The sequence below is a fragment of the Lacerta agilis genome, chromosome 4 (genome assembly GCF_009819535.1).
Source record: "Lacerta agilis isolate rLacAgi1 chromosome 4, rLacAgi1.pri, whole genome shotgun sequence".
Lineage (NCBI taxonomy): Eukaryota > Metazoa > Chordata > Lepidosauria > Squamata > Lacertidae > Lacerta > Lacerta agilis.
Genome location: NC_046315.1, coordinates 35,918,867 through 35,945,736, shown reverse-complemented (window position 1 = coordinate 35,945,736; position 26,870 = coordinate 35,918,867). Strand labels below are relative to the sequence as shown.

Genomic DNA, 26,870 nt, shown 5'->3' with positions numbered 1-26,870 from the left:
TTTTTCCCCCTGATTTATTTTTATTTTCAGAAGAGCAAATTATTTCACCAGTAGAGTGGAGAAGAAGATTGCCGAGGTGCAAGAGAGCAAGTTCAATAAGACACAAGTACAGAAGGTAACAAACTGCAAATAAATACAGAAAAAACAGTCTTTGCATAGTTCAGAAATGAACATCACAGGGCATCAATGTGCTGTGCGAAGTGGTACACATCAAGCACACAGGTCCACATTTCAGGTTGAAAGGTTGCAGCTGGAAAAAGAAATCCAAAAATCTTAGAAGGGAAAACTTAGAAGCATATTTTTTCTTTTCTTTTTAGCATGAACATTAACTAGCTATATTTTTTCCCCAGTCAGGCCATGCTGTAGATTGTGTGAGTGTGTGTTTAAAGGTGGAGAATGTGACCTATATGATCTGTCTTGGCATGCCGTATCCCGTCATCCCAGACTGAGAAGCTCCCTTGTTACTCCCCATTTGGAGACCGATGACATTCTGTCCTTGACGAAGTTGCTCTTCCGAAAACCCTCGCCGGTTCTTTTGTGCTTTCCTGTGAAGAAGAATTTGTAAATGTGACAAGCCTGAATTTAGTTCTCATTTGCACACCGCTTTGAGCACTTAGGTGGATTGGTGAAGCAGATCAAAAGTGGTACATGTTCTGGGCTTTAATTCCTCACATTCATTTTCCTTAAAACGGAACACAGGTAAGTGCTTTGGCTCTCACCCAGAAGACAGCAAAGGACAAAGCAAGTGAGGCTTGGTCAGATAAAGACTCCTACTAGAGCGGACTTCCTCCTGCCTGGTGTCCTCCAGATGTTCTGAATTGGACTACAACTCCCATCGTCCCTGACTATTGGGCCACTGCTTAGTCCCAATGTATCTGGAAGGCAGCAGGCTGGGGAAGGCTCTTCTAGAGTTTAGACAGCTTCTGATCCTTCTTAGAAAGGTTCCCATCCACCCTAAAGATCAGAACACCAGATCTCTTTGGAATGCTACTGCATTAGCTATACCCACAAAATAGAGGAAAATAATCTTTTAGCATGGCCAAATCAATATAACGCTTTCCCAATGGCTGAGGTCTTAAGTAATCTGGCCACCATCCAGCAAAACACTTAAGTGGATGCCCAAATGATCTGCTAGATTAAGGCAAGAATGTTGAAGATTGAGCACCATTGTCCCAGGAGCTGGTGTTACAAAATACATAAAATGCCAACTCTGCAATGAGTTGTCCAGAAAAGTTGGCTCTCTTACACTGGTGTACATTTGGGGTTTTTTGTTTTTGTTTTTGTTTTTGTTTTTTAAAAGGTTTCATTGCAGGTTCTGGATGATTTAGTCACAGCTGCCGATTAATTTGCACAAATCGGATAACAGAGTTATACAACAAAACTTTGAGGAGAGACCAATTTTTAGAAGCACACAGCATGCAATACATTTATTTGTTTATGAATACAAATGTATTTGGAAGTATCCTAGGGGGATGAAACTGCTGATCAGAATTTGAAAAAGGGCCTCATGTGCCGTAATTCCAGCAGCCTTTTCATGACAATCTTTCATAGCGCTCTTCCCTCATCCCACCCCCAATATTCAGTCAGCCAGCCACTGGGGTATCGCCTCCTCCTGCTGGTTTCACATACGAATACAGTGGGAAATTATTTAGAAATTTATTTATAAGTTTAGAATCATCTGTGGACAATTCTTGGAAGAATCCTGCCCACAGCCGCCCTGGGTGGGCTTGAACCACCAACCTTCTGGTTAATCCATTAACTATGGTTGCCATGTTTCAAAAAGTTGTGGAGTTTTTTTTTTAAGCAAAATCTCAAAAGAGGGCCCAGGAAATTCTGGACATATAGCAACCCTAGTAAAAATACAATTTCAAGCCATACCTCCCAGTGCATTAGAATTCCTACAACAACAGAAAAATAAGTAATAGGTCCACCAAAACTCTCAGCAACTTTCATGTGACCCATTGGGGTGTGTGGGGGACGGAGGTTTGAGAACCATCCTGCTCAAAGATTGACAATATGAATTCAGCATACGGTGAATTTGGTGCTGATTGACACATTTAGTCTACACCTGAAACATGGCCCCAGGGGATCCAGGGAAGAGCTATAGATCCTTACCTGTGAAACCAGGCTGGATCCCCTCTATAGCATCCATCATCCCTTGTGACGGCTTCGCTGCCCAAAGCCATTAAAGTTCTTTGCACAGCAGCCATGTCCTTCCCTAGAAAGGCAGAGGAAGAGAGAGATTCTTTACTGCTACAGGGTACATTCATCGGCTGTAGTTTTGGCAGTACAGTAGACACCAGTTCAATCCCAGAAATCCCCAGGGCTTTATTATCCCATTATGTTTTCTGTTTCTCTTCTGGTCTCATGGGCACCATCAGGGTTTCCCTCACCCAGAACCGCTACTTCTTTCACCTTGCAAACTGTGGCATGGTTTGCAGTTGACACTTGGGTAGTTCTGCAATTCCCCCCAAAACAGTGCAGTTTGGGGTGCTATTTTCACCAATATATACACCCCCCCCAACACTTTACACTAGTGTGCACATTTCTGTGCATGCTACCTGACATTGTAAAATTTGGAGAAATGTGAATTTTGGAGGATAAATTGTTTTTGGAATTAGATAAGTTTGCCTTTACAGTCGTACCTCGGGTTACGTATGCTCCGGGTTGCTTACTTTTCGGGTTACGAACTCCGCTAACCCAGAAGCGCAACCCGGCGCGCGCACGATTTGCGCATACGCAGAGCGTTTTTCGCAGTTTTTCCGGGGTTTTCGTGTTTTTTCAGTCTGCGCATGCACAGAACGAATTGTTCGGGTTACGTCCTTTTCAGGTTACGTACTGTAACCCAGAACGGATTAAGTACGTAACCTGGGGTAGCACTGTAAAGGTGAATTGAATCAAATTTCTCCTTCATCCCTAATTCCCAAAGCTATGAATACTGAAGTCTGGGCCTGCCCATTCTATGTATATCTCTGTATACAGCACGCTTAACTTAGGACCGGTCATAAGCCTTCTCTGCTTATGCCTCACATTTTGCTCCATGTCCAGTGAACTCATTGCCCCTCCACTACCAGTCAGATCCCCTCCTTGTGTCAAGACCAGACCCTACACTGATCCCTCGCTCTCCCCATTTTTATTAAAAAGCAAGCCAATCCTTCCACATAAAAACGCTTCCCTTTGCAAAGCTTGGTCTTAGTCTGCATCTCCACCATACATCTCGAGCTGTATCATGCCTCTTTAAACAACCGTGCCTCTCCCAAAGAATCCTGGATCCTGTCTTTCGTTAAGGGTGCTGAGAGTTGTTAGGAGACCCCTGTTCCCTTCACAGAGCTAAGATCCCCAAAGAGGTTTAACAGTCAAACCCTCTTCCCAAGGAACTCTGTATAGTGCAGATGGGGCCTTAAACTGACCTAATTGCAGAGAGACTGATGTGTGACCCCACTTAACCTCAAATCTACAGTGGCACAACAATATTGAAAACCATGGAGCACAGCGTGTGGAAGGAGAACTCACTGCTGGAGCTATACTGCAAAGGAAAGTGACTGTGTTTATTGTGGAAATGGGCTGCCACTGATTTCATACCAATCCTTGTTAGAAACATCATTCAACTCATTAATCTTCACAGCAGTCACAGAATAAATCAGCTTTGCTATCTTCATTTAACAAAGGCAGGCCGATGGTCTGGGGCAACAGAAAGAGGTAGCATTAAAGTAGGAGGCGAGGGCCGTTGATGGCTATATTCTGCAGCCACACAATGCTTCCAAATACCAGTGTCCCATTTTAAGCAGGCTATCCTGGATCAGAAAAAGCCAATCCTGGCTTCAGTTTGGATCCCGGAATGTCTCATTTTTTGGTCCAGCGCTCTGGCACAAGGACGCTCTGGTGCAACCCTGCTGACGATCGCCAGAGCGCCAGATTGGAAGTGATTTTACCAATAATTTGTTAATTATATTATATTATTTATGCTGTACTTGTGAGGTTCTGTTCTGTTATTGTTATTTATTGTTTGCAAGCAGTGTGAGGATTCGTTTGAATCAAAAACAGCATAGAAATACAACCAATTGATCAATTAGGCTGGTGTGGGAGCCAAGAGTCTGAGCTTTAAACTGGGAAGGTGCCTTAGATCAAATCTCACCCCAACCGTAAATTCGTAAGTGATTTCTTAGTCTCAGCCCCAAACTGAATCCCCACTCAGCCATGAAGCTTGCTGGGTGAGCTTCGGCCAGTCACCATCTCTCAGCCTAACATACCTCACAGGGTTGTTGTGGGGATGGAATGGGGAAGAGGAGAACAACCATGTAGGCTACCTTGAGCTCCTTGGAAGAAAGTGTGGTGTAGAAATGTAATAAACATAAAACACAAACACAAAGCACGTACCAGAAATATGGAGGGGAGAGCATCATAGCAACAAGCTCCTCATTCCATCAAACACATATTCTGTTGTTGAATGAACAGGAGCACAGATGCTTTAATGAACACACAGAGTGGAGCCTGCACCCACAATGTTCCACAAACATACACATATTTTAAACTCCTGCAAAGGGCCCAGGCAGAAGCCTTTTCCAGCTCTGCATTCTGTTATAGCACATTTCAAATCATGGCTTGAAAATGGCTGTCCCAAATAGTTGATCTCAGTACAGTTCAGGAACTCAGAACTCAACAAATGATGAATAAATACATCAAGGATCTTCAAGTTCTGTTGTAAGCTTTTCTGACAGGGCTGGGTGACCTGTGACTCTCCAGACATGGCTGGACTGCAGCTATGCTTGGCTATGCTGACTGGGGCTTATGGGAGCTGGAGCCCACCACTATATGGAGGGCTACAGGTTCCCTACCCTTGTTCTATAATTATGGATAGGCAAATCCATGAGAGGGTGGGCCATATGTCTTACTTTACAGAACACAATCATCTCTTTGAGGAGGTCCAAGTTTGGTCCAAGTTCAGCTTACAGATAAAGATCCTACATGAAGGGAGGAGAGCAGCGCCCTTGAAGTTTCTCATCAAGATTTAGCACCTGGACCAAGCAGGCAAACGGGTCACCTATTTACCCTATTTTAGTATTGTATTTCTGTGTAAATTATAGTCATTCTTTGCAAATACATATAAATTAGCACATGCAATTTATATGCAAATGTAAACTCTTTTGGCCTTTTCTTTCTTTCTTTCTTTCTTTCTTTCTTTCTTTCTTTCTTTCTTTCTTTCTTTCTTTCTTTCTTTTTTGGCAATGTGTAAGTAAGCCCAAGAAAGGACTTCAGCCACAGGAAGAAGAGCTCGCTTCAGTCTTCTCCTCTGAGAGCTACTAGCCACATTCTCCAGGGCTTTCAGCTGACGCTGTCTCAAGCCTTCCTAGCTATTATCATCATTACATATCTATAAAAGGACCACAGATGCAAAAGTAACAGTAAATGGGTTAGACGAGCCTGCAGGCTCATAATCTAATTTAAAACACAGAATGAACAGAAAGGAGGGGAAGTGGGTGGTTTGCTGATTGCTACATAGGACTACGAAATAGAAAATAATCAAAACCAAAGAAAACAGAAGAATAAGTTTGTTGTGAAAACTGATTTGTGTTTTTGTCTTGAATCATGTACACAGATTAGACAGCTGCTGCTGCATGCATGCTTTTTCTTACACAGGGATTAGCTCCATGTGAGAAAAATGTCATGCGTGAAAAGATTTTAACATGGCTACTTTTCTGGAAGGTGTACATACGTAGACACCAGTAGAGGTTCTGGGAAACAACTCATTGTGTAAAGTGGATTAAAAAGCATCACATGGGTTGACGCTAACTCTAGTCCTCCAAAAAGAGAGTTTTAGGAAGGGAAAACAAATCAAAGGTGAAGGGAAGCTGTTGAATCAGATGGTGAAAATGAAAGATGTTGCAATCTTGCGCTCAGAAAACAAGCAAGACACTAGTGGCCAAAGCACTGCATCCCCTCCTTGCGCCCCACTGACTGGGGTTGAAATGAACAGAGGTGTCTCTCTGCCCAGCTAAGCCAGCCTCCTACCACCTGCTGCATGTGTCGGCTGGTGGGTAGGCCACTGGCAAAATTCCTACTGGTGGGAGCCAGTGGAAAGCCCTAAAAGAAGGCATTCCGCTGGTGACTGAGAGAGACTGATCCAGTGTGGACTCTGGATGGGTTGGACCCTGAGCTGACTTCACTGCTGTCATGCAATGGCTTAGGACTTGGTCGCTGCACCAACTCCCAGACCGCTTCAGTGATCTGCCTGCTCCCCACCCACTGTGCATTGTAGGACTACAGATGTGGTGATGGTTTTGCTGCTCCATACAACCCCACCGGCAAAGGGGAGGGAGGTTTGGATAGCAGCCTAAAACACGAATGACACTGAATCCTATCTCCTAACCCAAAATTCTGACCCAAGCTTGAAGTGTTACCAAAATTTAGTTCAAGAATTCTCTGTATGCTGTACATGACTACGTACAACTCTCTTCCTTTGAGTTTCTGAGTTATAATATGATCAGACAGCTGGGCAAACATCTTCAAAATGCACACACATTGTTCATGGTAGGAACACATGATGCTGTCTTCTACTGAGTCAGATCCGTTGGCTCATCTTGCTTAATATTGGCAGCAGCTCTCCAGGGTTTCAGACAGGAAGTCTTTCCCAGCTCATATCTGGAGATGCTGATGATTGAACCCAGAACTTTCTACATGCAAAGCAGTTGCTCTACAACTGAGCTATGGGCCTTCCAGAAGGTAATGGACAGCATGCTTAACAGTTTGGGCTTGCTATTGGCAGGAAGAGGACTAGTGGTGGATCCATAAGTTGTTAAAAGAAGTCCTGTACTTTGCTAGTGGATATTTCCAGTGTGAGTATGAACGTTCAGGTTTCCATTCAAGGTTACTAGATGTCCCCTGACATTAAGGAGCATGCTTTAATTCCAGAGCATAACAGCAGCACAGAAATGAGACAGTGTTCCTTATTTCAGAAACTGCTTCCACTAGTAGTTTAGATGCAAACTGGAAATAATTCAGAGGTACCAAAAAAAAAGATAAAAGATCTGTAAAGCAAACCAGACCTTTGATGAGAGGCTGAAGAATCATAGTATATTTTGCCTAGATCAGGGCAAGGGAACCTGTGGCCCTCCAAATGTTGTGGAACTGCTACAATCCCATAATACCTTACTGTGGACCATGCTGACTGGGGCTGATGGGAATTGGAATTCAACAATGGAGGTCCATAGTCTCCCTATCCTTGGCCTAAATGCTAGCTGTGAATTGCCCCATCTTCCAGCGATGGAGTAAGACCATGTAGATTTGGGGTTTGGGCCCAGGTACAGCCCAATCCAACAGTTTGCCCAGACTAGGTTAGTTTAGATAGCCTCCTCTGCTAGTGGGCCCTCACTCAAGCATGAAAATGGACACTGTTGTGGGAATACTGTTCATAGTGGAAATTGGATATTACCACAGTTTCTGCTGAACCTTCTATAGAAACTACCCTTTCTCTTAGATTTGATAGGTTTCCATCAAAGCGGTATATTTTTCAGTGATGGATTAGTACAAAAGATGCCATAAAATCCTGGAAAAAATATATAAAATCTCTCAGAGAAGATAACAAGCTGGGAAAAACATGGTTGTGACACAACAGAAACAGAAGAGAAAGATAATGACATCGGGGAATTTCCACCCTAGAGACGAGCATGATTAGCATCAGTCTAAGTAGTGTAATATAAAGAAGGCAATTGTCCCTTCAATAAAAGCTCATATAAATGGATATTGGTACCTTCCCATAAATCCACTGTCTGGAAAATATCTGTTGTTCGTATTCCATAGATTTCTGCCGCTTTCAAGAATTGGGAAATTTGCTCCATTTGCTTGAAAGCCATCTTTGATTCTGTGATCTTTGGAATGGGTTCTTTCCCCTTGGGATGTAAACTGTTTATTAACTTGCACAGCAGCTGGGAGATTAAACATAGAAGCAGAAATGAAGAAGGGGGAAAAATCAATTAGTTCCAGCTGACTAAAGACAACATGTACACGCTATTGAGTTTATGGTGTGGGTGCTCCGGTGCCACTCACGGAAGGAAATCTTCTCAAAAATCAAATCAAATAACAACTGAGAATAATTCTGAATGTGTTAGAAGCAAATAAGTTTCTTTTTTTGTTTTTAAATGCAAGCCAAAGCTTCCATTTCTGCAGCTGGACCAAACATGCATGGATGTACTCAGGCAGACAAAATCAAATCATTCGCTAAAGGTTACATAACAATTGACAGTTGTGTGGGAGAGCAAAACGGTAGCTGGAGTCCAACTGTAAGTGCTTCCATTTGGTATACTGTTAAAAACACAATGGCAGAGGCTCAATAATTTGCCATGTCTTATATCTCCAGGGCAAAGGACAGCATCTTTGTGCTTATTTGGTTTTAAAAAAATAAATCCTAGATGTCATTTAAAGTCTTCAGGATGTTTACAAAAACAGATCAGGAATGTAGCATAAGCACATTTTACTTTTTCTTTTCTTTTTAAAAACCAACACTGACTGGTTTCTAAAGAAGATAAACCTGGTATTAAAAGCTCAGCTAAAAACAACAACAACAACTCAAAGCAAATCTGTTCTTCTTCTAATTGTCAGAGAAATAGTTACCGAATTATATAATCTGCCCATCTGTCTCTATGCACATATACTGGCTATTGTTTCTAAAACCTCCTGATCATAATAAGCAATTGTTTTAAATATTTTAATTGTCCTAAAAGAGAAAAAACAGTTTAGAAATTAAATTGATACTCTTGGTAAAATGTAAAATTAAATTCCAATCCCTAAACATTACTTTGTTGCCTAATGATTTCTACAGGGTTTATATGGAAGCAGGATTGTTGCCGAGGGGTGAGGGTGGGGTTGGGGGGTGGGGAGAGACACTGTCCAAGGTAATTGATTAGCTTTCTCCAAAGGAGCTGTGGAGGGCAAAAGTTAAGGAGCAAATCTTAAAGCACACATGTTGTTATTATTATTGATGCAACATCAGGCTATTACTTACTGTTCCATCCATTAACCATTTCTGGAAATGTTGCCTTCCGGGAGGGGGATGCTCTGTGTTTTCACCACACTGTATGATAATCCAGTCCACCAGCCGACTCTCCAGTTCTGTGTCATATTTCTGTTCGATCTTTTCCTGTACTTCTCGGCTTAAACCATAGCTGGGTCCTCTGTTGGCCATCTCTAGGAAGAAGAAAAACCACTTTATTTAATTTGCAAGAGGTGCAGAGTGCTGAGCATCTATTACCCAGTATCTATTCTGAACATCCTGGAAAGGGATACTACACAATCCCAAATGCATTACAAAAAAATCAAAATCAAAAGCCTCATAAATTGTGATGCCAATAAAGGGTTTGCGTGTGCTTGCATGAAATCATCAAAGCTGACATTTCAGCTGCAAGTGAAATTTCTGTTGTTGCTAGGAAGAGATGTAAGCATTTCAGATTAACATTGCAATTGCCAGCAAATCCAAAGGAATTAAAAGCGAAAAGAAGGCCAAAAAAAGGGTCTATTACAGGACAACTTGGAATAGCCTTTCAGTGACGCAGGTGATCTGGTGATTTTCAGCAGTGATCTGGGTCCAGAAATTCGGGGACCATCGAAGCAAGAAATGTTGGTAAAATTTATGAAGAGTCGAAGGCTGCTGCGATGCTCTGCTGCTCCTGGAACTGCTGCTGTGGGAGCATCGTGATCTGAAGAAGCCTGTATTGATTTGATTTTCCTCACAGATGAGGAGGGTCAAAGCAGGGGCGTTGCTAAGAGCTATTAAAGAGGCCCTCCTACTCTGTCATGGCCAGAAAAGGATCCCTATTCATCTCAGTCCTCTGCAGCCTGCTCCTCTGTACACACTTCTGCTGCTGTCAGTCCTTGTATTCTAGGCTTTGGTACTTCACTTCCACGTTCTTATGCTGCAGCCGTTGTCATGGTGCCCAAGAAGATTGCTATTAAAAATACTCTCCCGATTGCATCTGTTCGGTTTTGGCTTCTTTGACAAACCTGCAGAAAATGCATGGAACACGAGCCCGTAAAACAGCAGCAAAGATGTATTGTCAATAAACAGCAAAAATCACCAGTGTCAATTCAAAGAAGGTGACTATTTTAATCTGCTTGAAAGGAAATAAGAAAGCTAAGCAGCTAAATGCTGTCTCAGAGGAGGACATAGCTCCCCAACCTCCACCCCATTTCCCTGCAATGCAGTGCCGGACAGAATATTCCACATTCTTAAAAGGCTAGAACTTTTCCAGTTCTGACTAAGCAAGCTTTGTCATATGCAGAGCTGTGGGTAGCAAGCCAAGGTGCATGATGGGTCATGACAACAGCTGTTCAGGACCAGCCCAATATGCTTTGCTGCCTGAGGCAAGATGCACAGCACTGAAGACCAGGACATCGAATGGACAAGTTGTTTTGGCAGCTGAGGAAGTAAAGCCCACCAGTGACTCTGCCTGCAAAGGTAATGGTATGATGATAGTAAATTAAATAGCTATATCTATAGTATCTATCTATAGCGCCAGCTCATTATTCAATGGCCTTTGATACCACCATGGGTGGTGACTGCTGAACTTAGACCAGAAGATCTCATTCTATTGCTTGCCTTGCAGGCATTACACCAACTTCACACCAAAACGTTGGCTTGTACTGGTTCAGATGAAAGCTTGGGGTGGTGGTGTTTTGAAGGCTCCCATATGTGTTTTGAAAGCTCCTGCTGTGCAAAATTAGCAAAGGGAGAACTCTTCCCTACAATGTCCGTTTTGTAAGTATGTGAGAGTGTTTTCCTCCCTTGCATATGGGGAAAGCATTCAGATATCTAGTTCTGAAGCGAAGGACAAGGCGGCACCTCCTTTTCAATTATGGAAGCCCACCAGCTTGGCAATTGAAACTCTGTCCTTCAACAGAAGGAAACGGTCAGCATCTTCAGGAGGAATGGTTGGGGGTTTCCATTTCTATACAAACACACAGCATCTGCCATTGAGATGACTCAGCGGCCTCACTCTGCCTAATGGTTGGGCTGGTCCTGAGTCCAGCAAAAGGTTCGTCACATGAGCATGCTGATCATGTTTCCTTCTCCCTCCCTCCCATGCTGCTTGAGAGAACTGCCGTTATGTACGTCATATACCGTCATTCTATGCTGCATCTTTTCAGATTTGCAGCCAAGCCTCTTCCATACATTCCCGACAGTTCGGATGCTCTAGACGTGAGCTCTCTGGTTTATATAATTCTCAGACTCTCCTGCCTTGACTTGAATACATGAAAAATTCAGTGGGTGACCTCATTTCCCTGCAAGATTTTCATATTGTTTTACTGGTATTTATTTATTTATTTTTAAAAAGACGTCGTCTGAAAAAAAAATTCTTATGTAATTCAGCTCTCTTAGAGCTCATCCTACTCACACACAGCATGCTGTTCATGATAAAGAAATTAGGCATCTGTGGGAATTTTTTTTTTTTTTTTTAAAAAAAGTACTGCCTCAATCTTGTACAAACAGCTAGGTTGCACACACTGATAAAATTCAATTTTATTGTTCCGGAAAAGAAAGCTATGAAGAGGGTCTATTCCTCTAGTATCCCTGTAATACAAAAGGGATTTTAATGCACTGCATTTCCTTTGAATTAATTCATACAACTCTATAACACGGCAGTGAAAGGTTATTTGGCCTTTGTCACTGCCTTCGGATCCACTTCCAAGAGGATGAGTCATACTGTAAGGATTGTAGTCAACACATGAATAGCCATCACCTTATCTTTTATGTTGTGAACTGCCCTGTGATCTTTGGGTGAAGGTTGGTATACGAATTTAATAAATAAATGAATAATACTTATTACATGCATTTGGAAGGGCCACGCCTCAGTGGTAGAGTTCCTTGCATGCAATAAGTCCTGAGTTCAATCCTTGCCATGTCCAGGTAGGGCCTAAAGCACTAAAGAGCCACTTGCACTCCGTGTAGACAACACTGAGCTAGATGGACCAGTGGTCCGACTCAGTATAAGGCAGTTTCCTATGTTCAAAGAAAGAGCACTCTCTTTCCGGGGGGGGGGGGCTCTATAGCAGGTATGGAGGACCTTTGGCCCTCCAAAAGTTCTGAATTATTAACTCCAGGCAGCTGCAGGAAACACGGCCGACAGCCAGGAATGATGAGATTTGTAGTTCTTTAACCAGTGCTGATGCTAAGTGGAGTGTGGAGCCTCTGCAAATCAATGTTCCAAGCTGAAATGCTAGTTTCTTTTCCTCCCAAGGCTAGATATACTGAATGTGTTCCTTTTTTAAAAAAAAAAAGAAAGAAAGAAAAAAGAAGGAAACAGAATGTGACTTTTATATATGTGGCTGTATATTGGTGATGGGCCAGAAAAGAAAAATTCTGAATTCTGGCATAGTTGAATAAAAATGGAATGATTCTGGCAATGCACACAAAAATGGTACTCTATGCAGATAAGCACTGTATGTTTTACAGTTAGTTAGCATGTGCTTATTTCATAGTCACTCTTTCCTCATGCAGTGCATAATCAAAATCAGCCACTGAAAACTGTTCCCATGGGTACACAATGGGCACTATTTTCTGCTTAGTAGACAGATGGAGACAGCGCAAACAACAGATGCAATATAGTCCAATATATTTTTATTGAAAAATTGGGCTTCAGACAAGCCGTTCATGTCAAGAGTTTTTCAGTAAGACCAGAAGGATTGTTCAGACATCTTAGTGCCCACAGTCAAAGATGCATCTTTGAAACCCATTGATGGTATCACATCACATGCACTTTCAAGAACTGTGTCTTCTTTAATACAAAGGCAGGATGGAATAGTGAATGTCACCAGGTCACAGGAAATTATGGAGGCGGAATTAGCATAGAAATTACAGGGCAGGAAGCAGGTCAAGATCTGACACCCCCACCCCCACACCCGAGATGCTATGAATGGCAGTTGTACGATTCCTAAGGTTAGGATGAATTAAAACCCAAAAAATCACCAGGCTTTTGAAAGGATAAATATTTTACTCCTATTTTTGGTGTGTGTGTGTGGGGAACACATCTTAAAACGTAGGAGAAAATATGCTGGAAAATGGCATTGATAAATACACATGGCCAATATACACAGAAGTAAACTGGCACACTTGAATCCAGAATGCATTGGTTTCAAATTCACAAGAGCCACCTGATTATATAAGCTGCTACGGCATAAATAAAGCTGCATAGATGAGACAGTTGCAAGCTGATGCCTGAAAAACAAAGAACACCACCTATTTCCCCATATTGATTGTGGTACCATGAGTCAGCAACCAACCTTGTCCCCAGTCTTCCAAAGGACATGGTAGGAGGTCATGTGGTCCAGCTGGTGATTCCTCCTGCTTCCCTTGGAAACTGATCAGGCATTACAGTGATCTAGTATCTTAAAGAGAAAAAGCCAGTGGGGACTTGGATGTGTAAACCAAGGGAAATGAAAAATGTTACTGCTTCACACTCTGCTAAAACCAACACAGTAAATTCAAAATATGGGTTTTGCTCCACAGAGCGCCATTAAATACACCCTGTGGCCTGGGCATAGTTTTAAGGCTTTTTGACTGCCATTGTTTATTTGGACAGCAGGCAGACCCGTGCCCAATCATGGACTGCTTTTGCTAGTCTGCTCAGTTTCAGAAAGGGGTTGCCATATGGTACAGCAGACAGCCGTTGAAGAACAAAGACAGAGCCCAGATGCCCCTCACGTGTGCAGAACTCTCAGCCACCAGACAAAGCCATGAATATCTGCAGGACTGATTTCATCAAGCAACTAGATTTATTTCTTAGATTTATGAGTTGCTTGTTACCTTCCGAGGTCTACAAGCAATTTACATATAAAAGCGTAAGTGTATGTACATCATACCAATGAAATTCATATAAAATGCTAATTCTCAAACACCACACACACACACACACACACACACACACACAAAAGCCCCGTAACCATCACTGGAAGCTTTGGCAGCATGTTAACACCAGAACAAAATCAGCTCAGTCCATCAAAATTCCATCCCTTGATTGGGAAACTAGGCTGATGCAGCCTAGAATAGCATTGGCTTCTTTTTTTGCTGTTGCATCATTAGTTTGTGGTCTTCTAAGATCACTAGATCCTTTTCATATGTACTACTGGAAAGCCAGATGACCTACCTAAGTGTAGAACTACATTTGTCACTACTGAAATTCATTTTATTAGTTTTGGCACAGTTCTCCAATCTGTTTAGGTCAACTTGAATCCTGTTTCTGTCTCCAGCGGCAGTGGCTACTCCAATGAGTTTGGTGTCATCAATATGAGAATACTATGTTTATACAGGTATTCTGGGAGAGTACTCAGAACTGCTAAAAACGCTAAAGATCTCTCTTAAAAAAAAAAAAAACCAGAGGCCTATCTCCTGGGAATTACAGATTTGGATATTCCGCAAAAAACGAAGGGTATCTTTTTATACGCTACGGTGGCAGCAAGAGTTGTCATCGCAGCAAAATGGAAGAGTATCAAAATTTCCTCTATACATGAATGGATCCAAAAGCTGACAGAATATGCCGAATTAGATGATCTATCAGAAAAAAGATAGAATAAACCAAAACAGGAATTTGTTTCAAAATGGGAGGTTTTCAAAGAATATTTGAAAGTAGTTTAAATTCTGTTGCAGCATTTGAGGAATTTCAGTAAAGCTGCAAATTAGACGTAAGAGTTAAGATATATTAAGAAAAAGTTAAATTATGATAAAAGTGTGTATTGGCAATAAGTAATATAAAATTGAAATAAGGAATAGACAGGTCGGGTCTATAGTGTTAAGACCAATTTATGTTTTATTGTTTGTTAAGAAAACTTTGTGTTTATTGTTATTCTTGTGTGTAATTTTGTATCTGTTTTTTCCTTTTTTTGTTGTATCAATAAAAAATAAAATAAAAAGAGAGAATACTATGTTTAAAATAAGAACTCTTAAACTCCAAATTTTAAAACAATAAAAGCAGTACAATGAGAACATGGCTGGTTGCGGCAGACTATAGAAACTGAGCTGAGCATCTATGAAATATCCTTTGCATCTCAATCAGCCTTCTAACTGTTCCAATCAAATTCCACCCATTTCCCCATACACGTTCCCAGCTTATTTCGTTTATGACAGCTGGGGCTGTTTTCTTTCCCAGACAAATCTGTGTGTGTGTGGGGGGGGGGGGTAATGAAGAGTTTTAGCACTACAAACCTAATCAAACTTGCCACAGCAAGAGGCATTTCAAATTAATTGAAACCTGGCGATTAGAACAGGATTGTCTTATTGGCCATGAATGTTAAAAGAAATTTAACACTGCAGTCGTGATAAGAGAAATGTCTGCCCTTAAAGAAAGTCATCTTCCTTCGCTCAGATGTAGAAAAAATAATAATTCAAACAGATAGTTCATTTCTATTTTAAGTACAGATGTCCTAAAACAAGACAGTAATGGGTTGAGGTCAAAATGGCATCAGTTCCATTCCAGCTGTTTTAATGACTGAAAGGAAGGCATCACACTCCTTTCTGCATCTGCTTCTTGAAACTACTGTTTTACAGCATGTCTGATCCTGGGTCAAAAGGCTGTAATAATTGGGTTTACACAACAGCTTTTATATGCTCCATATACATTGCCCTCATTTCCTGCTTATGCGCATTTCTCAGGCAACTGGTTGGCTACTGTAGAGAAAAGGATGCTGGATTCAATAGGCCTTTGGTGAAGTCCAACAGGGATCTCACATTCCTCTCCCCCCCAATACAAAGTAAAGCAAGCTAGTATTAAACCACTAGTTTACATAAGGATAAGATTGTGAGGTAGCAGCTTCCTCCAAAGACTGACAGCTAAGCTCACAGATGTTAAATATCACCTTTTTAGCTACTACACAACACTGTGATCACTACACAAGGATTCTTAAAGTCATGTTAATTCAAAATGCATTTTGAATTTCAAGCTTTATTTCCAATGAAGAAAAAATATTCGGCAGTTATTGACTGCAGTAAGCTTTGACAATGTCCACTCTCACCTTGGCTAGGATGAAATGCCAGCTGGTTTCGTCACTCCTAGAATTGTCTCTTGCACCTTATCAATAAACAGTTATGCAGTTTTATGAAAACTTATTGTCCAATTTTGCTTCCCTGTCCTCTTCCCTTCCCCTGCCATAGTCATTTGGATTATAAAGCTGCGGGGAAGAATTACTGCTGGTAATCTGTGTATACAATCTAAACCACTTTAGGATCTGAATTTTCTGAAGAAACTGATATATAGGCAAGAAAAAAATCAACATACTATCAGAAGGATAAGATTAGATCTACACCTTTGGAACATGGTGATTTGGTTACTCAGTAACATTTTATAGTGGAACAAGCAGCCAGTGCTGCCTCAGGCTGCCATGGAACTTGCTTCGAAGATATGTATGAAAAGCATAGCCACACTCCAGGCCTGTAGTAAGTGATCAGCTGACCTTTCTCTTACTCTTGGTTCAATGGTCCAGTCAAGAGCATTGCATATACACTATGAAGGACATTCCAGTCCTTTACAGTCTGCACCAGAGTAGATTTTAGCACGGCCATTCGACTAAACCAGAAAATGAAAAATGTAAGCATGTTGTAAGTCATGGGAGGAAAGAAATTCAGAGTCCTGCTTGAGGAGTAAAACATCCCACTCAAAACTCTTTATAGATAAGCCATTCAATTGTCTAGTTGGATTGTGTCATATATTGTATAAAAACACACTTCAGAACAGCATCTCTTTTTTATTATTAAACATATTGAATAATTGCATAAGAATGTTAATGAAGAGCTACTTTTTGTCACTACAGTTCAATTCAGGTTATAGTTTAGGCAGCGTCATTTTATTCCTTTAAAAGCCTATACGGTGGATTAATTTCTACAACCTAAAACAAGTTTCTACTACACATGCACTTCCTTGTATATGGCATTTCTTTTAGTACAAATTCGAGATAACTGTTTGATCATCGACTTTGTATAGTATAGGACCATTCTCTATGCTCCAACCTCTCACCAGCACAAGTAGCTGTGGAGATACACAACAGCAAGATAGAAGAAACCAAGAGCTGATACTAAATCTACCCATATTGAAAAAGGCAACTCTTCAATTGCATAAAGGGCTATGATAAAAGGTTTTTTTCTTGTACCTCAGAAGTAGCCAAATATAGATATTATCAGTGACAGTTTTCATATCAAGTACTCAGAAATAATAATAAATGTCCTCAGATGTACTTATTCAATATTCTTGATTACAGGAAGGTACAATGTCATCCAGAAAACTACAGGTGCACTACAAACTTATGCTTATGTTATTCGGCAGGTTCAAACTCAGGTCACCCAAGCCTGTGTTGACATGCAGCATCATATTCTCAAGATGAAAAACTATGTTTGCAACCTTGCAATTAAAGGCATCCTCTTCCCTAGAGATGTGAAATGCTGTGCTGAGAATCCTTGAGGTGCACCACTGAACTCCAATTGCTGAAGAGTCTCAATGGGAATAGCACCTTCTGAGATGGTAGGGTTTCCACATGTAAGAACGTAATGTAAGATCTGGTTAAATGCTGCAAAAAACCACACCATAATTCAGAACTTATTTCTTCCATATATTATTCAGGACTGTAAAAGTTTTACTTTTCTGCATTTCACACACTGGTTAGAATCCAGTGAGGCAGCCCTCTGTGTGCACAGGGAGCATATCCTTTGAAGAAATGCCGAAGAAATTCTACCTGCAATAACCAGCAACATGAACCAACAGTTAAAGGTTTTCGATTATAACCAAGAATTACAACAGAATAGGTCATCCCACAGTTGAACCTTTAGTTGCATGATCTAGTAATACTGCCTTTCTGCTGCAGAAATGTGGCTTCAAGTATAAACCTTTTAATATAATAATGAACTTTATATAAAATGTTTTTTTTATTAGGAATGGATGATAAAAGACCTGCTTCCCCTCACCTAAGAAAGGATACGTTGTGTAGCCAAAAACCAAGAACTGTGAGAAACGTTAACCTTAGGATTCCATGGTTAATGGCTTCCTCAAGACTACATGCCTAACGGTATTATCTAGTAATAATCTTATAACTAGCACAGAGCAATTCCTATAACAGAATCATATCTGCAAACCAGGTCTTCTTTTTTGGAAAGCCTGACGATCCTCACCACTGGCAAATGGAAGCATTGACAACCACAAGATCAGGCTTGTGAAATTAGACAAAAGTCCACATTACAAATCTGATCTTCTTTGGCAGACTACCCACGGAAGTTTATAAAAAAGAACAGCAATCTGACTTGTTTACATGTAAAGCACACTTAAATACTAGGCCCTACACACAGCTGGAATCAAGCCCCATTCATTGTAATTTCCGGTTGTGTTTAGGCTTTTGAACGTGAAATTCCCCCAACACATGTTCCTTCTTTGGTGGAAAGATAATTGTTTTTCCTTTTCCTTTGGTGACTGAGTTAAAAAATAATAAGGAACAGTTCTAGTGGCATGTAACTCCTTTATAGGAAGTACATCAATAATTGAAACCCATTTTAAATAATTCAATATTAAGCATGCTTTCTCCTTACCTTTTAATTCTCTCTACACTATGAAAACCAGGTGCACTCATTCATGCTAGAAATAACAAACATTGCACATACATTTCAGGTACATTTCTAGAAAGTTTGTCTTGTCAAGTTATATTTCACAACTCAAGTGGGAAAACTTTACAATGCATATTTATTTTTAAGGTGTACAAAAGGGTGAAAAAGTCACACCGTACTGCAAGTAGTAATCATTGGCACAAAAATACCTGGGTACAAAAATATAGGAAATGTATGTTGCATAAAAGGGTCAGTGGTGATTTGCATTGAGCAGAAGGGTTTAAACAGCAGCATTTTCTTCACATTATTATTTGTGCAAATGCATCGTTAAGAATATTTACAAAAAAGAGAAGAAAACTAAGCAAGGAAACCATGGCTCCAAGTGCGTCTAGCTGACCAGTTACCCTCTGAAATGTCCTGCTGCCCCGACTGAGCAACAGAGCCCATGTAAATTTCCTCTGGTTCTCTCATTAGGGAATTCATGCTAAGTGCTGAGCTCCTCAATCAAGTCTTCCACTGTGTATACGATAAGTTTGATATCTTCCTTCTCTTTCATCCGATGGTGACCAGCTTTGCGGAGAATAATATCCACATCTGTGCTAACAACGCGATCTGCAATCTTCATAGAAGTCTCCCACGGGACATCCTCATCTCTTATGCCATGGATAAGCCTCACAGGACATTTTATGGGAAGAGGGCTAGTTAACACACAGTGATTTTCTGCTTCCTGGATGAGTCCATATGGCACAGAATAAACCCCTTCTTCGTTGTGCTTGGTTGGCACCTTCCATTCACCTTTTTCTTCGATGTCCTTTTTTATCTAGGAAGTAAAAACATATATCTATCTATCTATATATATCTATTATAGATTAAACTCACAAGGCGGGACCTGAAAGTCACTCTCCATCCTAAGGTGAGTTTCTCCAAGTGTTAACTGATATCAGCACCTCACCATCACATAATTATGGACTTGCATCATCAAAGGAACACTAAGAGTAGGAGAGGAAATTCAAAACAAATCTTTTTCACAGCTGGGAAAGGCCACATGCAAAGTAGTGCATTTATCAAGTAAATAATTGTTACAAGCTCAACCTACTGTTGTATACTGGTTAAGAAAGAGGGCTACAAAAAACTAGGAAGGACAAAGCTTGATTCTGCTATCAATGCACTTATGAAGATTCTTCAGTTATCAATACATCCAAAAACCATTTTCAAGACTTGTCACACCTAGCACCAGCAGAAGAAATAAAACTCAGAGCAGAATATTCAAGTGAAGGGGTAAAGGACCAGATCTATCTACAATAATAAAGTGCAAGTGTCTCTGCGTCCAGTCCGTGTCCATGGGATTGCGCTACTGGGCATGTGCCCCACGGAGAGCCGTTGGGACTTGGAACGCAGAGATACTTCGGGAAAGGTCGGTGCGAGGAGAAGGTGGGAGGGAGGGCGGGGCCGGCTGGCTGTCAGTAAGCAAGGAGGCGGCAAGCCAGCCAGGGAATGCCCGGATGTGAGAGCGGGAAGGGGCGGGGGCGGGAACGAGAGCGAGGGGGCGTGTCTGCAAGGCTGGACGCATGCGCGGAAGAGAGCTGAGAGCGTCGCCGCCTCCCCCTCCCCAGCAACAGCGCCACTCGCTTCTCGCAGCCCCGCCCGCGGCTTGAGATTGTGCAGCCGAGCGTGACGCGGTGTCCTAGCGCCCGTTAATTTAACGGGCATAATACACACTAGTTCTTAATAATTCCCATTGTAATCTAGTTGGGAAAGTTAAGAAGTTACAATCTGCAACAATTGGAAAGTGAAAAACCCAGATTCTTAGACAGGGTTTAGATAATGTTATTCATCAGTTTTATAGAGACGTTAAATAGCTTAGGAGGCCCTTGCTCAGTGGGTGGAGCCACAGCAATAGCCTCCCAGAAACAGCATCGCTGAGGCTAAGGTCGTGGCAACATAAACACACCAGCAGAGCCAATCTAACATTGCTGCTGACATACCTGTGAACCCCAACCTCACTGTCAAATCCACTGTCACAGAAAGTGGCAGTGATGTGCCTGCCAGGAGGCTACTGCTGAAGCTCTGCCCCAATGGGCACTCCTTTCTTTAAGGGCCTGGGGGACACGATGGAACCCTGTAGGACCCTGTGCTGTTAATGCCACACGGCCAATCAGCTGTTGCCCAGTCATGTAAGTGACATTTCTCTACACACATGCTGTCTCTAATAACAAAAGCCTTTTAAGTAGTGAAGTAAAACGTACAAAAAAGAGGGCCACTTAATGTGCTGGTCAGTGACTGTAATAAAGATTTGTTGTTGTTGAGGGCCACTTTAAAAATTAGCGAAGGCATCCTAAAAATGTCAAGTGTTTATTTGACAATCCTCAAGAGGCTTGCAAAAATAGGAAGAATTGCTTTCTGCGGTGCTTTTTCTGTCTGACATACACTGTGTACTGTACTCTTAAGACAGAACACTACTTCTACACGAAAAAAGAGTGCCTATTTCGATCAGGAAAGCCTTATTATTCCTCCTTACCTCTACAGGAAGCTGTTGATAAGTTGATACTAGATAGTCTGCTGCTGCAGCTACTCCAACTAGTGCAGCCACCTTCTCTGGACGAGCAATTGCAGCATGAAGCATCAACCATCCGCCCAAGCTGGAACCAACTAAAATCTTAATGCGAGACCAGTATTAGTTAGTTTACTGCGAGCTCATTAACCACTGCGCCACCACAAACAAAAAGGGTCAGGAGATAAAGCCACTTTAAGTGCTATGAGGATTGTCCAAGAGAATATGAACAGCAGTTGACATGGCAAGCACATCTGCAGTCTTGTACCTTCTGCACTTCAATCAGTACCTCGGGGGCTGTTATTACTTAGCATAGTTCTTGGGTGGTTTAAATATGTTGGCTCTATTGCTCTAAGCATATTTTAAAATTTTATTTTAGAGATATGTAACACACACGCTTAAATATGCTCTCAAATGAACTTTTTTTAAAAGCAGTTTTACTCAATTGTCTCATGAACTACAATTATCCAGCAAATGTTATCAACTAGAAGCCAGATTCCCAGCAGCATTGTGCAAATCTGAGAACGTGAGTGATATCCAGTTAGACAGCTCCTCCAGTGCAAGGAGTTTTAGCTGTGCTGTGCAACTTCCTGCCCTCTCCTCGGGTGCTCCCTAAATCTGTTGTAGGGGTGGTGTCATCCCCCTGGGGCATATTTATAAGGCATGCAGGGAGAGGGGAAACTCCCTGCGCTAGTGGAACTGTTTAGCTGCATACTGTCCTATGTTTGCTTCTTTGAAATTTACACAGGCTGAAAATGGCAACATATTCAACAACTTTTATTCACAAAAGAGGGCCTGGACTACATTCACAGGGGCTGCCAACCGTTCTGGAACTGTGGGGATATTTAGGCACCACAAACACCGCACAACCAATTCTACTGGCTACAGCAGAATACTAAAAAAAGAAGCAGCTTAATTTCAGGAGGCAGAACACCACACTGGCAACTCCTGTACTTGAACCTGAAAGAATTATGCTAGGTTTAAAAATAAAGACATAGTCAACCTGTGGTCCTTGTGTGAGTTCATCCAATACCGAAAGTACATCCTTCCGCCACTTTCCCAATGTGCATTCTTTAATATCACCTTCTGAACTTCCACAGCCTCTATAGTCAAACCTGTGAAATTAGGCAAGAGAGGGATCTCAAGAAAAGCATTAAAGGTAAAGGTACCTGACCATTAGGTCCAGTCGCAGACGATTCTGGGGTTGCGGCGCTCATCTCGCTCTATAGGCCAAGGGAGCCAGCGTTTGTCCACAGACAGCTTCCGGGTCATGAGCATGACTAAGCTGCTTCTGGCAATGCAGAGCATCGGACAGAAACACTGTTTACCTTCCCGCCGGAGCGGTACCTATTTATCTACGTGCTTTCGAACTGCTAGGTGGGCAGGTGCTTGGACCGAACAGTGGGAGCTCACCCCATTGCGGGAATTTGAACCACCAACCTTCTGATCAGCAAGCCCTAGGTTCAGTGGTTTAGACCACATCGCCACCCGCGTCCCTCAAGAAAAGCATAGCTTTGCGCAAACGACACTCAACAGGGCCACAAAATGAAAAGTCTGGAAAACATTAAGAGCTGGAATACATTTCATTAACATTTACAGAAGGTTCAGAATAATAATTTATCAATGTAACTTATTAAAAGGTGTTTGCATTTAATTAGCATATACTTCTAAGACATACCTTACAAAAGCGTGGCCCACAGATTTGCAGTAGTCTTCGAGTGCAAGTGCCTTGTAACCATTCATATTTGAAAGAAAACCTGAGAGGTAGACAACTCCAGGATTCTTGCCTTTTAGCTTGTGATAGGCTAGGTTTGGATTATCAGGACGGCTAAGTAAACTGTGTGAGGATTTTTGTCTGCAACCTAAACAGAAAACATTTCTAAGCCATGTATGTTTTACCTATTGACAGTATTGATACATAGGTAAAGGTAAAGGGACCCCGGACCATTAGGTCCAGTCGTGTCCGACTCTGGGGTTGCGGTGCTCATCTTGCGTTACTGGCCGAGGGAGCCAGCGTACAGCTTCCGGGTCATGTGGCCAGCATGACAAAGCCGCTTCTGGCGAACCAGAGCAGCACACGGAAACGCCGTTTACCTTCCTGCCGGAGCGGTACCTATTTATCTACTTGCACTTTGACGTGCTTTCAAACTGCTAGGTTGGCAGCAGCTGGGACTGAGCAACAGGAGCTCACCCCATCGGGATTCAAACCACCAACTTTCTGATCAACAAGCCCTAGGCTCTGTGGTTTAACCTACAGCACCACCCGCGTCCCATACATATCATTGATACATATCATTTGGAAAAGCTAGCAGTGGTTTGATGCCAACTGCTTAACAGTCCTATCTGCAACTTTTCACTATTATTTTTTTCAATCAATCAAGGGTGTGATACCTTGGGCGGGAGGAAGGGACTGCAGCTCCAGGGACTCACATGTCTGCTGCGAAAACAAAACGGTGTGGTGGGAAGTGGGTATGGCCACCTGTCCACACCACGCGCAACGCAGTGGTCATACAGAAATGACAGTGCTCAATTCGGAGTGACAAAAGAACCCCATGGCATTTCTTTAAAGCGCCATGGCTACCCACTTCTCTTTCTCTTCCTACCCTTCTTCTCTTTCTCACCACAAAGGCAGCCTTCGTAGTCCGCCTCTGGCTGGGCAGGCACGAGGCAGTGATGACCATCAATTCGGGGGGCTTAAAAAAAAAAAGTCCGAATTCACGGCGGAGAGGGCCACTGGCGGCCACGATGGCTACTGTTTGGAGCCAGAGGCGCTTCTGAATCCTGCTCGTCGTTGGCTTCCCTCCGGGGCACCTGGGTAGCCACCGTGAGAGCAGGATGCCGGACTAGGCGGCCCATTGGCCTGACCCAGCAAGGACGCGGATGGGGGCGGGAGGGAATCGGCGGCCCGCCAGTTGCCGGACTACAACTCCCATGATCCTTCGCCACGGGGCTGAGGGCAGATGGAGTCCGACAACACCTGGAGCCACGCAGGAGCCTTGCCTGCGTGAAGCCTCGGCAGGAACCCACGGGAAGAAGAGGGAAAAGAGGCGGCGGCGGCGGCGGCGGTGGCGGCGGTGGAATGGCGCTTCCATCGCGCTACCGTGCGGCCGAGCCACGCCCCCTCGCACTTACCCGGCAGCTGAGGAAAGCCCACCAGCGCCGTCGCTCGAGCGGCCTCTGGGCCCCAACAGCGGCGGCGGCGGCTCTCCCGCCACAGGACTCTCGCCGCCCCCGCCATCGCCCTCCAGCGCAGACACGCGGGCGCACCCCTTCCCCTCGGGCCGCTCGGCGAGGAAGCGAGTGCGCATGCGCCTGGCCAGGTTGGGGGGTGGAGCCAGTCGGTTTTAGACTACGCATGCTCGGAAAGCCTGCGGCGGTTCTGCGGAGCCGCTGTGGAAAACGCGGGAAAGGCGCGCTGAGGTGAGCATAGCCCAGGCATCCCCAAACTTCGGACTTTTTGGACTACAATTCCCATCATCCCTGACCACCGGTCCTGTTAGCTAGGGATCATGGGAGTTGTAGGCCAAAACATCTGGAGGGCCGCAGTTTGGGGATGCCTGGCATAGCCGCTGGGTAGTGGAAGCTGAGTTTGGAAGAGGGCAGGGTTTTACTGTCCGTCTTCATGACTGCTCGTAGTGAGAACCTTACGGGCGGGGTAAAAATGAACACTTGATGGGAGGAAAGTTTGGGGTTGGGCTGGATGACCTTTGGGGGACCCTTCTGAAAACCAGTTCTATGGAAACTCTGCCCGCTGCCGCTTCCTCGCCGTCAAACCCCGGTGACACTAGTTACGGTGTATTAGATTGTCCCAAATAACACAATAACCGGCCTATTACGAAGCTGATGTAAACGTATTTATTTATTTATTTATTTGCTTGCTTTCCCCTCCAAGTCTCACCTCCCTATGGGGGAATCTTATGCATGCTTCGAGGGTGATTTAATTGATTTTAACTCAGTCCCCTACTCTGGACGGATGCTTTGGGGTTAGGGAGGGAAAAGTACACCATTTCCCCAGAGAAAATACCGGTAGTTAGTCTGCACTGACTCAGAGAGGCTCTTCATGGATTTAGGCAGGGAAAATTCTCAGCCCTATGTGGCAATGCTGGGGATTCAACCTGTGAGCTTCTGTGTGAACTACACAGCCTCTCCCCAGTTAGGACGCAATTCCCCCACATTCGTGTTCAGACATCCAACTTATCCTTAGCCTTAGAAGCTGCAAGTTGTAGGAGACTAGCTCAGTTTTGGGACTGGGGGTCTGGTGTAATATAAGGGTTTTGGAAGGAAGGCCAGCGTCTTGACTGCTGCTGGAGAGAGACCCCAGTTCTGCCTGAATAATGCTCCACCCCATATGCTGCTAAGCATATGAGTGAATTCAGTACTGTATTAAATCAGAATTTATTAAGGAAACAACATATACAGTACAGTATGTTCAAATAGCTTTAAAATAAGCAAGTTCAGTACTGTATTGTGAAAGACGTAGCTTTAAAAGATGTGTTGGAATTGATTTTAATGAGTACAAACAATTTTAGCTGCTTACTGTCGTTATTGTAAAGCCTACAGACAAATCTATCTTTAGATACAATCTTTCAAATGTTCATCACATTGGTTTATGTTTGCCCCATACAATTAGGTCAGAGGTTTTCAACCTTTTTGAGTCCACGGCTCCCTTGACCAACTACATTCTTTCTGTGGTACCCCTGTGGGACTCAGGAGCCCAGTTATGTCACCCCTTGCCTGCAGAGCTGGCAGCCCCTCACCCTTTTCAAACATCCTCCTTTGTGGAGTGTTCTCTCAGCCTCCTCTCCTTTGGGCAGCCGCTGCTCCTGGTCTCTGAACTCTTCCCCCCCCCCCCGCACGTACTGCGCCAAAGAGAGGTGGCTCCTGCCCTGCCCCACAAGGGCCCGAGAAGAGGATATCCACAGCCTTAGTGGCCCAACGGAGGCTGGCCAGAGGTGAACGTGAAGCTTGCACCTTACGTTGGGAGGCAGTGGCAGCAATGGGTGCTGCTGGACCTGCATGGTGGAAAGGCTCCTCTTCAGCACTGGGCACTCAGCTCCCAGGCAGGCCTTGCACATAGCAAGCACAAGAAAGGCCAGTGCAGCTCCCACCTGCCTGGCATCCCACTTGTCTGTCCATTCCCAACAACAAGGGCTGGTGGATTAGCTGGTTGGCCCCGTTGTCTGCTTGCTTGCTTACTCCGAGGCCACTTCAGCACCCAGCAACCAGCACCCCCTGGCCAGCCCCAGAGGCACCATTCACCTGCGGAACTTGTAGCCGGAGCTGCTGCAACAAAAAGCCATGCAAGCCTTTGGGAGGGAGAGACAAGAGAGGGCATCAGAAGAAGGAGAGAAGGAAAGAGGGACAGAGGCCAGTGTTGCTCAATGAACCCATGACCATCCTTCAAGGCAGCCCAGGTTGAAAACCACTGAATTAGGTGTTTGAAGAAACAGATTGTTTTGAACGGTCTTAGTCTTTCCATTGTTCCCATACCCACAATAAATGGATGGGGATTTGAAATAGATTCAAGGTTTTCAGCCTGATTCTACCCAGACATGTACCTTACATTCTCCTCTGTTCAAGAGGGCTTGTGCCCTAGAACAAGAGTGGGGAACCTGGGAGTTTAATGCAGCTCTCCTGTCTAGTCCTCAAGTTACAGGTTCTCCTTACCCACAGTATCTGGCTGGCCCTGTCCTTTAATTTTTGTTTTTTTGCTGGTCACAATGTGTCCTTGAACTCTGTTAATGGATGACAGATGTG

At 43.3% G+C, this 26,870-nt stretch overlaps 1 protein-coding gene across 4 annotated transcripts; it reads right to left on the bottom strand.

Moving 5' to 3' along the window:
- On the bottom strand, window positions 1–24,385 carry TAGLN3 (transgelin 3). 4 transcript variants are annotated; one of them, XM_033146721.1, is made up of 8 exons: window positions 24,246–24,385; window positions 22,792–22,975; window positions 22,117–22,228; window positions 21,081–21,218; window positions 8,999–9,178; window positions 7,748–7,922; window positions 2,116–2,218; window positions 1–545 (listed from the first exon to the last, which is right to left on the bottom strand). In XM_033146721.1, the coding sequence occupies exons 1-8, from the start codon at window positions 24,349–24,351 to the stop codon at window positions 404–406; spliced, it is 1,140 nt and encodes a 379-aa protein (XP_033002612.1). In that variant the 5' UTR covers window positions 24,352–24,385; the 3' UTR covers window positions 1–403. The 4 variants fall into 4 exon arrangements, with proteins under 4 accessions (XP_033002612.1, XP_033002611.1, XP_033002610.1 ...); XM_033146720.1 differs by lacking the exons at window positions 21,081–21,218; window positions 22,117–22,228; window positions 22,792–22,975; window positions 24,246–24,385 and adding an exon at window positions 9,891–9,991 and having other exon boundaries at window positions 8,999–9,180; XM_033146719.1 differs by lacking the exons at window positions 21,081–21,218; window positions 22,117–22,228; window positions 22,792–22,975; window positions 24,246–24,385 and adding an exon at window positions 9,513–9,867 and having other exon boundaries at window positions 8,999–9,180.
- Between the last annotated feature and the right edge of the window lie 2,485 nt (window positions 24,386–26,870).

Bases quoted from the DNA above. Each gene is read 5' to 3' on its own strand.
- TAGLN3 (XM_033146721.1), bottom strand. From the start codon at position 24,351: ATGGCGGGGGCGGCGAGAGTCCTGTGGCGGGAGAGCCGCCGCCGCCGC. The intron at 9,179-21,080 runs GTAAGGAGGAAT...TTCTTCCTAGAG, and splicing joins ATCAACAGCTTCCTGTAGAG to ATGGCCAACAGAGGACCCAG. The intron at 546-2,115 runs GTAAGGATCTAT...TCTTCTTCACAG, and splicing joins GATCCAGCCTGGTTTCACAG to GAAAGCACAAAAGAACCGGC.